Here is a 12,986-nt window from a genome sequence, read left to right on the forward strand (position 1 = left end):
AAAACATGGGCTTTAAGATAAGACTCTAAAAACCATAAGAATGTAGTCTGAACCCAAATAAAAATAACATGACCAGAAAGATGGGAAAATAGTAAAATTTGAAAAAATTCAAAAATAACCCTCCTAATAATATATATATTTTTATTGTTCCCGCATCACTTATCCAACCCAAAACCTGCTTACCTTGACCAAAGCCCCCTTCACACTTGCTCCATGAGGATTGGTGCAGGTTTTGGTTTACCCACCTACCAAAACCTGTCCCATCTCAATTAAAGTTTCTTTTCAAACCTATACCTATCAGATCCGAAATCTGACAGTGAGAATTCTCTCCAATTAGGAGAGAAACTCACGGAGAATTATGGGGGAAAGTAAAGTTTGAGAATTTGGAGGGAAGGATTAGAGAATAAGAGAGAGAACGAGAGAGAGTTTGAGAGGGAAAAATGGTTGATTCAATTATCAAAGATGATTACAATTGAGCTGAGACAGAATAGTTATACTGCTCAACTGGGAATGGGCGCCAAAATGGTTGCCCAAATCCCTTCTAGAATCAGCAACCTGCCTACCCACTTGTAGAGATAGTGTTGCTAGCACATGCCACCATCAAGCTAATTTCCCTCCAATCAAAAGAAATAGCTAACGATTTTAGCTACCAATTATTACAAACGTGTCACAATGTAATGCTTAGCAGCTAGGTACATGACAGCTTCTCCCCCCTTCAATCATTTCTTGTCCTTAAGAAATGTGCAATAGGCTGGCTATGTTTGGAAATTGCTTAAGCAAGTCTGGGAGGTACTCCCAAGTATTGTTGTCCGAATGTAGGGAGGACCATTTTACCAACACCTGGAGGATGGCTGCCCCTTGCCTGTAGATGACACGCTTGTCCAGGATAGCCATAGGAACCGCTGGCTCTGCTTCTTCACTGATACCGGAAGGAAGGGAAGGACTAGCTACCTGTGATCCAATGCCCTTCTTAAGGGGGGAGACATGGAATGTCGGGTGCATTTGGGACCCCTTCGATAGCTGTAGGCGGTAGGCCATTGGCCCTACCGTTGCAAGCACTGTAAATGGACCATAGAACTTGGGGGCTCAATTTGGATATCGGCTCTCGGGAGAGAGCTTTGAGGTGTTGATGGTTGAGCTTCAAGTACACCTCCTCCCCTTCTGAAAACTCCCTCTTGCTTCTTCTTCCGCCATCTGTTTCATCGTGTTTTGGGCCATGGCCATCTCTATCTTCAATAGCCTTAGGATCTCTTGTCTCTGTTGCATATAGGCCCCCATTGCTGCCACTATTGTTAGCTCCTCCACAGCTAGCAATAGTGCTAGCTTGTAGATGTATAGGCCTCAAAAGGAGTCATGTTAATGGAGCTATGGTGGCATGAATTGTACCACCATTGAGCCACTGCTAACCATTTGTGCCATCCATTTGGTCTTAGGAAGCAGAGACACTTTAGATGAGACTCAAGGCACTAGTTCACCCTTTGAGACTGCCCATATGTTTGGGGATGATAGGTAGTTGACATGTGTAACTTAGTGTCCAAAGATTTCATTAGCTCCCTCCAAAATAAATTGGTGAAGACCTTATCCCTGTCAGATACAATGGACTGTGGAACTCATGTAACTTTTTGACGTTGTCCAAAAATGCCCTTGCAACATCTTTGGGTTGTGAAAGGGTGGGATATACCAAGGAAATGACTAAACTTGGTAAACCTGTCAACCACCACTAAAATGCAGTCATTTCCCTTTGATTTTGGTAGTCCTTCAATGAAGTCCATGGTCACATTAGTCCAAGCCTTTTTGGGGATGGCCAAAGGGTGGAGCAACCCTAGTTGGGGCACTGTCTCGTGCTTGCACCTTCTGTAAGTATCATAGTTAATCACATACTCCATCACAAACTTCTTAAGTTATGGCCAATAGAAAATTTGCTCAATGTTAGGATTCCAATAGAATTCCAATACAATCCAATATATTCCAATCCCTTTCAACAGAAAAACAAGAATGAAACAGGGCATTCGAGAGGCCCTAACTCTCCCAATTCTCTACCAAAGGCTCGATCCTCAATTCTCCATCTCCTATCCTACTTATACCCCCTTCCCACGCTTTCCTAACAGAATTCCCCATTCACACTGCTGATTATTCTTTCAGCAGTGTGGATTACAACTTTACCCCTCCTTCCCCATGCGCACATGCTGGTTGTTACACCTGCATGTGCGGTCCCCTTAATTCCAGCCTCTAGCCTTCAGTTGCTTGTTACGCCTATGATAGGTTTGTTGCACCGGTGGCCTATCAATACTCCCTTCTCGGACTTTCACCTTGTCCTCAAGGTGAAAAACTGGAAATTGTTGCTGAATCATGTTGTAGGGCTCCCAAGTTGCCTCTAACGGTGGTAAGCCCTTCCACTGGATCAGGATATCCAGCCCGCGTAAGTTAGAACCCTTCCCAGGCCGCACTCCCAACACTGCTTCTGGTTCAACCTTCATTTCTAAATCAGCCTGCAGCTCGAGGGGAATCTGCTCCATTGCACTGGGCCTGCCCTTAGCTTCTTTCAACTGAGACACATGGAAAACCGGGTGAACCCGGCAGTTGACTGGGAGTTTGAGTCTATAAGCCATTGACCCCACTTTTTGCTCAATTTCAAATGGCCCATAGTACCTCAGAGCCAGCTTCTCATTAGGTCTGCCAACTAGGGACTTCCTTCTATACGGCCTTAATTTCAAGTAGACAAAATCACCAACTGCAAATTGCACATCCCTTCTCCTCCGGTCAGCCCCCTTCTTCATAATCACCTGAGCTCGTTCCAGCTGGTTCTTGAGCTCGTCCAATGCTAAATCTCTCTCCAGCAACTGCTGTTCCACTGTTGATACCGGGGTTGATCCCTTGTCAAATCGGATCAAGGTTGGCGGCTCCCTTCCATAAACAGCTTGGAAAGGAGTAATCCGTGAAGCAGTGTGGTATGAGGTGTTGTACCACAATTCCGCCCATGGCAGCCACACATACCACCCTAAAGGCCTTGCTGATGCAAAACAGCGCAAATAAGTCTCTAAGGTTCGGTTGAGTACTTCCGTTTGCCCATCCGTTTGTGGGTGGTAGGCCGTACTACGTTGAAGCTTAGTGCCTTGAAGTCGGAATAACTCCTCCCAAAAACGACTCATAAAAACCTTATCTCGATCCGAAACAATAGTCCTAGGCATACCATGCAACCGTACTACCTCTTTTATGAAAATTCCAGCTATTGCTCCAGCTGTAAAGGGGTGTTTGAGACCAATAAAATGGCCGTATTTGCTAAGTCTATCTACAACCACCAATATAGCATTCATATGACCCGATTTCGGTAACCTGTCAATAAAATCCATGGCTATATCCTCCCAAATCTGACAAGGAACCGGAAGAGGCTGCAAAAGACCCCCTGGAGATAAGGACTCATATTTACTTTGCTGGCAAATGACACACCTTTCCACATATTGGCGTATGTCCCGCTTCATGCCCGCCCAAAAAACACTCGCTGCAATCCGCTTATAAGTCTTTAGGAACCCGGAATGACCCCCTACACTGCTATCATGACCCTTTTGGAGCACCAAGGGAATTAGGGAAGACTTCTTAGGCAGGAACAACCGCCCCTTATAGAGGAGTTGGTCGCCTACCAGCTGAAAATCTGAGCTGTAAGCTGGATCCGCCTTTAATTTCTGTATGATTCCCTGTAAATAAGCATCCTTCTCCACTTCTTGGACCAGCTGATCGAGTTGCACCACCCTTGGCACCGTTATAGCGAATAGAGCTGCTGGGTGGCTGATTCTCGAAAGGCTATCTGCAGCCTTGTTCTCCAATCCCGGCCGGTAGTGTATCTCAAAATGGAAGCCCATTAGTTTCAGCATCCATCTTTGATAATCCGGGCTCACCATTCGCTGCTCAAACAAAAACTTCAAGCTTTTTTGGTCGGTTCGTACTATGAACTTCCTTCCCCACAGATAATGTCTCCATTTCTGGACTGCAAACACCATGGCCATCAACTCCCTTTGGTAAACCGATTTTTTCCTCTCCGATGGTTTAAGAGCATGGCTGTAATATGCAATCGGTTTATGATTCTGCATCAACACTGCCCCTACTCCATGTCCTGAAGCATCGGATTCAATTATGAAGGGCTGATCGAAGTCCGGTAGTGCAAGAACTGGCAGCGACACCATGGCTGTTTTGAGCTGGTGGAATGCTCGTTCAGCCTCTTCATCCCAACGAAAGTTGTTCTTCTTTAGTTTCTCGGTGAGGGGCCATGCCATCTTACCATAATCCTTCACGAACCTCCTATAGTACCCCGTAAGACCAAGGAATCCCCGCAACTCCTTCAAGGAACTTGGCGCTGGCCAGTCGAGCATGGCTTGCACCTTGCAACGATCAGCCGACACGCCTTGTTGGGAGATGATATGGCCCAGGTATTCAACCTCCAACTGCCCAAAGGAGCACTTCTTTTTGTTGGCAAACAGCTGATTTGCGGCCAGCACTTTCAGCACACAACGTAAGTGCTGCAAATGTTGGTCAAAATTTTGGCTATAGATTAAAATATCATAAAAAAAAACCAACACAAACCGACGCAAATACTCCCTGAAGACATCATTCATCAAGGATTGGAAGGTGGCCGGGGCATTTGTCAATCCGAAGGGCATGACGAGGAACTCATAATGGCCCTCATGTGTTCGAAAGGCGGTCTTTGGTTCGTCTCCAGCCTTGACTCGAATCTGGTGGTAACTAGATTTGAGATCCAATTTCGAAAAAACCTTCGCGCCATGTAGTTCATCCAGCAATTCATCAATGACTGGAATAGGAAACTTGTCGGGGATTGTCACCTTGTTGAGAGCCCGGTAGTCTACACAAAACCGCCATCCCCCATCCTTCTTCTTAACGAGCAAAACCGGGCTAGAAAAAGGGCTAACACTAGGTTTGATAATACCAGCTGCCAACATCTCTCGTACCATCTTTTCGATCTCATTCTTTTGGAGATACGGGTAGCGGTAAGGCCGAACACTAACCGGGGGGGTGTCGGGTAGGAGATTGATGGCATGATCTCTGTTTCTGGTGGGTGGCAGTCCCACTGGGCTGGAAAAAACTCCTTCAAACTCAGCCAATAATTCCTCCAAACTTCCGGGCAGCCCAACTTGCAGCTTATTGCATTCAGTAGCCACCTCTCCAATCTCCAACAACACTCCCTCCCCACTCTCCTGCAACGCCTTCACCATAGCTTTTAGGGAGACTAATGTGTTACTTAAGCTAGGATCACCTTGCAAAGTCACTGCCATCCCCCCTACTGAGAACTTCATGGTCAGATTCCTCCAATCCACACTCATCTTACCCACCGAAGCCAGCCATTTCATGCCAAGAATGACGTCTGAACTTCCTAAATCAAGGGGAAGGAATTCTTCCACTATCTGCAAGTTATCCAAAGACAATTTGACCCCCTTGCAAACTCCTGCACCTTGTACTGCCATCCCAGTTCCCATTATCACCCCATATCCCGCCGTTTCCGTCCTTGGTAAATTCAAGCGTTGCACCAACTCGGAGGAGATGAAGTTATGGGTTGCTCCCCCATCCACCAGAACTACCACTGGCTGCCCTTCTATGAGCCCCCTCACCTTCATTGTTTGAGGGGTAGTTAATCCCACCACTGAATTCATAGATAATTCAATCACCTCTCTTCCATATTCCACCCCTTCGTCACCTCCTTGCTCCTCTTCTTCTTCTGTCGCAGCCTCGCCTATTTCGTCATCATAGAGCATCAGCACTTGGAGCTCTTTGTTCTTGCACCTATGGCCAATCGAGTACTTCTCATCGCAGCGAAAGCAAAGGCCCTTCTCTCGCCTTGCCTTCCACTCAGCCTCACTAAGTTTCTTGAAAGGAAAACTGCCACCATTACCTGCGGACTGAATCCGGAGGCCTGGCTGGTTCACGGACCTTTGGAAGGAACCCACCCCTTTGGCAGGTACCGGTGACAGCCGACTCGCGATTGTGGTGGTGGTGGAATAACCGCTCCTAGTTGATCCAGCTGCCCGATGGTAATGTTGAAGAGCTAAGTACTTGTCCTCAACGTTTTGTGCGACCACCATAATTCGATCAAGCCTCCTCAGTTGTAATACTCTGATCTCGGCTCGTATCTCTGGGTTGAGGCCGTTGAGGAATTGGCCCTCCAAAAACGCCTCCGGCACATCAGGTACTGCCGCAGCCATGGTCTCAAACTTCAAATGATACTCCTTCACCGATCCCTCCTGCTGAAGAGCCAAGAACCGCTCCTCTAACGACCCCTCCTGAGTGGGGCGAAACCGGCTCAGAAGTCCTTGTTTCAGGCCCTCCCAGCTCCGAATTCCTCTTCGCCTGGTCTCCCATTGAAACCACGACAGTGCTGCGGCTTCAAAACACAGGGCTGCGGAGTCAACCTTCTCTTCATCCGTGAGTTGGTTGACGGCAAAATACCTCTCGGCTCGGAAGACCCACTCATCTGGATTGTCTCCTTCGAAGAGAGGCATCTCCAATCGTCTGCCACGCAAGTCTGCCCGGTACTCGCCCCCACTTCCTCCTCCCGGATTGTAACCCCCCTTAACTCCAGGGGTTACTTCGGAATCCAAGGTGAATTCCGAAGGCCCTTCCCGCTCTCTGGACTTGTTCTTCCTTTCCCGCTCCAGCTCATCCCACCTCGTTCGCATGAAAGCGAACTGTTCAAGCAGCATCGCTACATTACGCTCCACCGACTGTACATTCCCCCTAATGTCGTCGACCCCTCTTTGGACGCCTTCCACCGTCGACTCCAACTCGCCAACACGCTCTGTCAAGTTCACCATCAGGTGCGGATTGTCTCTGATACCAAATTGTTAGGATTCCAATAGAATTCCAATACAATCCAATATATTCCAATCCCTTTCAACAGAAAAACAAGAATGAAACAGGGCATTCGAGAGGCCCTAACTCTCCCAATTCTCTACCAAAGGCTCGATCCTCAATTCTCCATCTCCTATCCTACTTATACCCCCTTCCCACGCTTTCCTAATAGAATTCCCCATTCACACTACTGATTATTCTTTCAGCAGTGTGGATTACAACTTTACCCCTCCTTCCCCATGCGCACATGCTGGTTGTTACACCTGCATGTGCGGTCCCCTTAATTCCAGCCTCCAGCCTTCAGTTGCTTGTTACGCCTATGATAGGTTTGTTGCATCGGTGGCCTATCACTCAACTCTTCTGCAGTTCCCATTTATGCTTAGCTGCTCCAGAAGCTCTCTTGCCCACTTACCATGGTTATAACTATCAATTATCTCTTGCAATCAATCAGGCACCACTGAGGTTACAACAGTTAGTTTCCTTCCTTCTTGGCAGCGAGATAAAACATCTACTACCACATTCTCCTTCCCTCTTCTAAACTGAATGACATAGTCTAGCCCCATTAACCTTGCCATTCCTTTTTTTTGTAAGTGGGAATGTAGCTTCTGTTGTAGGAGAAACTTGAGACTTTCATGGTTTGTTTTGATAATGAACCTACCCCCCTCCAAGTAATGTTGCCACTTATCCACCGCCATTAACACTGCTAGTTGTTCCTTGTCATATGTGCTGAGCCCTTCATGTCTGGGGCACAAAGCTCGACTAAGGAAGGCTATAGGCTTGCTCTCCTGAGATAGGACTTCTCCTATTCCCACCCCACTTGCATCTGTCTCCAATGTAAAAGGCTTGTTGAAGTCAGGCATTGCCAATAGTGGCACCTCACTTATGGCCTTCTTAAGTAGTTCAAAGGCCTCCTCCACCCTCTGATCCCACTTAAACCCCTCCTCCTTCAACTGTTCTGTTAAGGGCTTGCTGATCTAGCCATAATTCCTCACAAACTTCCTGTAGTATGATGTAAGCCCCAGGAATCTTCTTAGTGATATGATATTAGTGGGCTTTGGCCACGCTGTTATGGCCTCAATTTTGTTGGGATCAGTCCCTACACCTTCCTTAGATATAATGTGCCATAGGTATTCAATCTAAGTTTGTGCAAAAGCACACTTGGACCTTTTGAGGTATGACCGATTGTATCGCAAGACCTTAAAAGTAGTCCTAAGGTGCTCTAGGTGGGTGGTAAAGGTAGGACTAGAATATCGTCAAAAACAAATTTTTAGAGATAGGGTTCAAATGTTTGGTTCATAAGAGCTTGAAAAGTGGTTAGGGCATTGGTAAGGCCAAATGGCATAACAATGAACTCATAGTGGCCATGATGGGTTCTAAAAACGGTTTTGGCAATGTCTGCTAGGTCCATTCTTATTTGATGGTACTCGGACCTTAGGTCCAATTTGGAGAAAATAGAGGCATCTTTGAGTTCATCAAGTATGTCTTCAATAATAGGTATGGAAAATTTATCTTTCATGGTGATGGCATTTAGTTGTCTATAATTAACACAAAAATGTCATGTCCCATCTTTTTTCTTGACCAAGAGGACAGGGGATGCAAAAGGGCTACGGCGGGGTCTTATGATAGATTGGAACAACATGTCTTTCACCAATCTTTCAATTTATGTTTTCAGTTTTGGGGGATATCTATAAGACCTGATGTTAACAGGTTCAGCTTGAGGTACAAGGGGTATAGAATGGTTTAGGGATCTTTAAGGGGGTAAAGACTTGGGCTCTACAAATAAGTCTTGATATTCAGTCAATATAACTCAAGTATGGCCAACTCAGTTACCTACCATTGGCTTTGAGGCTGTTGATGACTAGATTCTGAGTTATCTCCCTTTGTTGCCTCATAGGTCACTCCTTCATTCCTATCCTCGATTGAAAATAGTTGAGCCACTTGAGATATTTTCTTCCAAAACAATTGGTGTAGCTTCTTTCCCCTTATTAGTTTGCATGTCCCCATCTCCAGATTGCCTTGGAGAACCACCCTTCTTCCTTCTTTTTCCAGGATGCCTCCATCTTGTTAAAATCAATACTGATTGGATTTACCCCCTTCATCCAATCCACCCCAAGTACTATATGGTAGCGACCCAACTTCAATAACCTCATATCAGCCTCAAAGAGTTCACCCTGCATCTCCTAGCAAAACCCTAAGCAAGCGGACTTGCTTATCACCTTTTCTCCATTGGCCACTGTGACTGATAGTGGTTGTGCGGTGGCCAAAGGGCATTTCATCCTCTTGGTTGTACCCTCGTCAATGAAATTGTTGGAACTCTCACTATCGATCAACACCATCAGTGTCCCCTCATGTGCCCGACCTTCTACTTTGATTATCTTGCTACTAGCCACTCCTTTGATGGCATGCAGTGAGATTGCCCCGTTGTCCTCCTCTTCCACATTAGCTATGACTGCCATATCCTCTTCCTTTTTTCCTCCTTCCAACATCAGTTGCTTCTTACACTAGTGCCCTGGTGTATACTTTTCCCCGCATTTGAAACACAACCTTGTCAATCTCCTTTGCTCCAACAATTTCTCTCTATTTTGAAATTTTGGGGGGGCTAGGGGGTAATGTAGCCCCGGTGTATACTTTTCCCCGCATTTGAAACACAACCCTGTCAATCTCCTTTGCTCCAACAATTTATCTATGTTTTGAAAATTTTGGGGGGCTGGGGGTGATGTAGGATACCTTACTCCAGGTCTAGTTCTCATGGGCTCTTTTCTTGTAGGCCTTCCCCCATATGGCATTGCTCCTGGTAGTGCTACTCTGTTCTGTCCCCTCTGTTTCTTCAATAGAGTTTCGAATGTCATCTCCTGCAAGGAGGCCCCCTCTGTTGCCTCTTGCATTGTTCTTGGTCAGAGCACTTGCACCGCCGTTCTCAATTTGCCATTTAGTCCCCTATGAAGCTTGACATGAAATACTATTCAGCCAAGTAGGGGTTCCTGTTTAGCATTAGGAACTTAAGCTCCTCAAACTTCGCCTAATATTCCAACACCGTCCCATCTTGCCTCAAACGATTGAATTCCTGCACCACATCCCATTTGCCTCGCTCATCAAATCTTTCACACAACCCTTGTGCGAAATCTTCCTAGTTATAATTCTCCCTAACCCTGGACCAACACTAGAACCACACATCCCTTGCATCATGGAGGTAGGTCGAGGCTAGCAACACCCTCTGCCTCTTGGCCACCTGATGAATTTCAAATAACTTCTCGCACCTTTGTACCCACCACCTAGGTTTGGTTCCCTCAAACACTGGCAATTCTAGCTTAGGAACTGGAAATCCGGGCTGATGCGAATGATTCGGTACCTCCTGCCTCCTCCCTGGCACAAATTCTCCTTCCAACCCCGATGATCCAACACGACGGTTACTAGTACCAATTCCTGGAAGGATTGGCTCCGATCTCTTTCTTGGTGGAAAATTAGGCGAAATTCTCACCTGTGGTTGGCTCGAGAACATCAACATAAATTGTTGCAGTTGATCGCACAATATATTTCCTTACTCCCTCACCTCCTACATCTCCTCCCTAATTTGCAAGCACATGTCTCCCTGGAGTCATTCAACCAATGTATCCAACTTCCAATCTATTGCTTACCAAACCTTCTCCTCTATTGTATCCACCTGACCCTAGACCTCCGCCATTGATGCTGAAACTTGCTGCAATTGCATCTCCATTTGCCTCATACTTGTTCCATTGCTCACTCGCTCTGCTAACTCCGACTAGGAACTTGCTCTAATACCAAGATTTTAGATCCAAAATCTGATAGTGAGAATTCTCTCCAATTAGGAGAGAAACTCGCGGAGAATTGTGGGGGAAAGTAGAGTTTGAGAATTTGGAGGGAAGGATTAGAGAATAAGAGAGACAACAAGAGAGAGTTTGAGAGGGAAAAATGGCTGATTCAATTATCAAAGATGATTACAATTGAGCTGAGACAGAGTAGTTATACCGCTCAGCTGGGAATAGGTGCCAAAACGATTGCCCAAATCCCTTATAGAATCAGCAACTTGCCTTTCCACTTGTAGAGACAATTAGCGTTGCCAGCACATGCCGCCAGCAAGCTAATTTCCCTCCAATCAAAAGAAATAGCTAACGACTATAACTACCAATTATTACAAATGTGTCACAATGCAATGCCTAGCAGCTAGGTACATGACAGTAACCTGGTTGATCTGTATGCCTTCACCATACAGGGCAAGGATGGTATCTGTTAACTTGCCCTAGATTTTTTGTATAAGGTGCATTCTGTCTTTCCTATACATAGATGGAAAGGTAGCATGTAGAATACTGGTACATGTTTCTCCATCTCGTAGTGTGATCCTATATGTTCCTAAAATCAAATAGCATTCATTTGCTAAATAATAAGATAACGTTAGGTAACAATGTGAAAGCAGATTTTTGTGTTGTATCTCATCTTATTGTTGATTTCTATACTTTAACTTCTGTTTCTGTGCCAGTCTAACTAATAGAGAATGCTTGTCCTCATCTTTTATCTTGATTATTGTACATCTTAGGGTTACAAATTTATGTCCAATTTCTCCTGTGACCAAAATTAAGCAGAATAATGAACTAAAAAGTTGTTATTCAATATTTTTTACCTTATGCAGTGTTGAAAATTCTGAATATTTGTCTCACTTGCTGAGAGAATGGAAAATCCCCCACAATGTTCTCAATGCACGACCCAAGGTTTGTTGAATTCATGTGGATTCTTCTAGTTCCATGATTGATTTGTTGCTTCGGCTTGAACCATTTTGGTTTGGTTGTATATGTAAATGCATATGCTTGACCAGTGTTCTTGTGTTATTTTCCGCTCAGTATGCTGGTAGGGAGGCTGAAATTGTTGCCCAAGCAGGGCGCAAATATGCCATCACCATTTCCACAAATATGGCTGGCAGGGGCACTGACATAATCCTGGGGGGAAATCCAAAGGTTGGTCTAGTTAATGAATAATTTATCATATTGCAAAAGGTCCATCCTATGAGAGAAAAGGGGACCTATAATAACAAATTTAGGGATGTTTCATCTATATTGGATTATGATCTGTTTAGTATCTTTATGTCTCCATTTTTCCTACTACAAAACTGTATTTCCGTTGTGATGTTCCTCAAATGATGAGAAAATAGTTTTCCCTTCTGACATACATGTCACCTGCCCTTATTTAAGATGCTTGCAAAGGAAATCATTGAGGATGGCCTGCTTTCCTTTTTGACACAAGACACTCCTAATACAGAGGTCGATGGCGAGCCAATTTCACAAAAGGTGACTGCCTTTGGTTACTGTTTGTTGCTAAAACATAGACGTTCAGTTTCATTATCACTGCCAATATTGTGGTGCAGGTATTATCAAAGATAAAGGTTGGACCTTCTTCACTAGCTTTGCTAGCTAAGACAGCACTCATGGGTCAGTGGTCTCTCTGTTGAAGTTTCTAGTTATGGCTCAGCAATCATCCTATTTATTTATTTATTGTTTGACATGCATTTCTTCGTGTCATATGAATCATGTAGCCAAACATGTATGCAAAAATGAGGGTAAGAGCTGGACATATCAGGAAGCAAAGTGTATTATTTCAGAGTCTGTGCAGATGGGCCAGTCAACAGATTTGCAAGAGATGGAGATGCTTGTTAATGAGCAGTCTGAGATGTATCCACTTGGTCCTTCAATTGCACTTACTTATCTCTCAGTTCTTAAGGATTGTGAGACACATTGCTTCAATGAAGGATTGGAGGTGAAGAGGCTTGGGGGCCTTCATGTAATTGGAACATCATTGCATGAGTCTCGGAGAATAGATAACCAGGTGAGTAACCTAAAGTCACTTATTGAGGAAAACCAACCTTCTGTATGCAGCCTCATGGCTTCATAAAAAAAAAAAGTTTGCTTTTATGTTGGTTCTTGATCCAACTGAAATTGTTTGTGTTAGGAGTCTTAATGTCTAGTAATTGCTTCACCAGAATAATTAACTGTTTGCATATAGATTTCTTTTATTGTGCCACATAATGCTTGGCTAGTGTTGCAATTTCCATCCTTTAGGTTTTTGTCATGAAATTCCTTAATCCAACATGGTTTAACTTTGGATGTGTAACTTGTGCACTCAGTCTT

The 12,986-nt window shown here is 44.8% G+C and overlaps 1 protein-coding gene across 4 annotated transcripts in view; it reads left to right on the forward strand.

The window, feature by feature from the left end:
• LOC127798726 (protein translocase subunit SECA2, chloroplastic) overlaps window positions 1-12,986 on the forward strand; it is a 57,428-nt gene that overhangs the window by 26,972 nt on the left and 17,470 nt on the right. For all 4 annotated transcript variants that reach the window (XM_052332286.1, XM_052332287.1, XM_052332288.1 and 1 more), the window contains 5 exons: window positions 11,498-11,576; window positions 11,706-11,819; window positions 12,054-12,149; window positions 12,227-12,290; window positions 12,395-12,684. In XM_052332286.1, the coding sequence (XP_052188246.1) occupies window positions 11,498-11,576; window positions 11,706-11,819; window positions 12,054-12,149; window positions 12,227-12,290; window positions 12,395-12,684 (643 nt within the window). The remainder of the gene's footprint in view (window positions 1-11,497; window positions 11,577-11,705; window positions 11,820-12,053; window positions 12,150-12,226; window positions 12,291-12,394; window positions 12,685-12,986) is intronic.

The sequence above is a fragment of the Diospyros lotus genome, chromosome 4 (genome assembly GCF_014633365.1).
Source record: "Diospyros lotus cultivar Yz01 chromosome 4, ASM1463336v1, whole genome shotgun sequence".
Lineage (NCBI taxonomy): Eukaryota > Viridiplantae > Streptophyta > Magnoliopsida > Ericales > Ebenaceae > Diospyros > Diospyros lotus.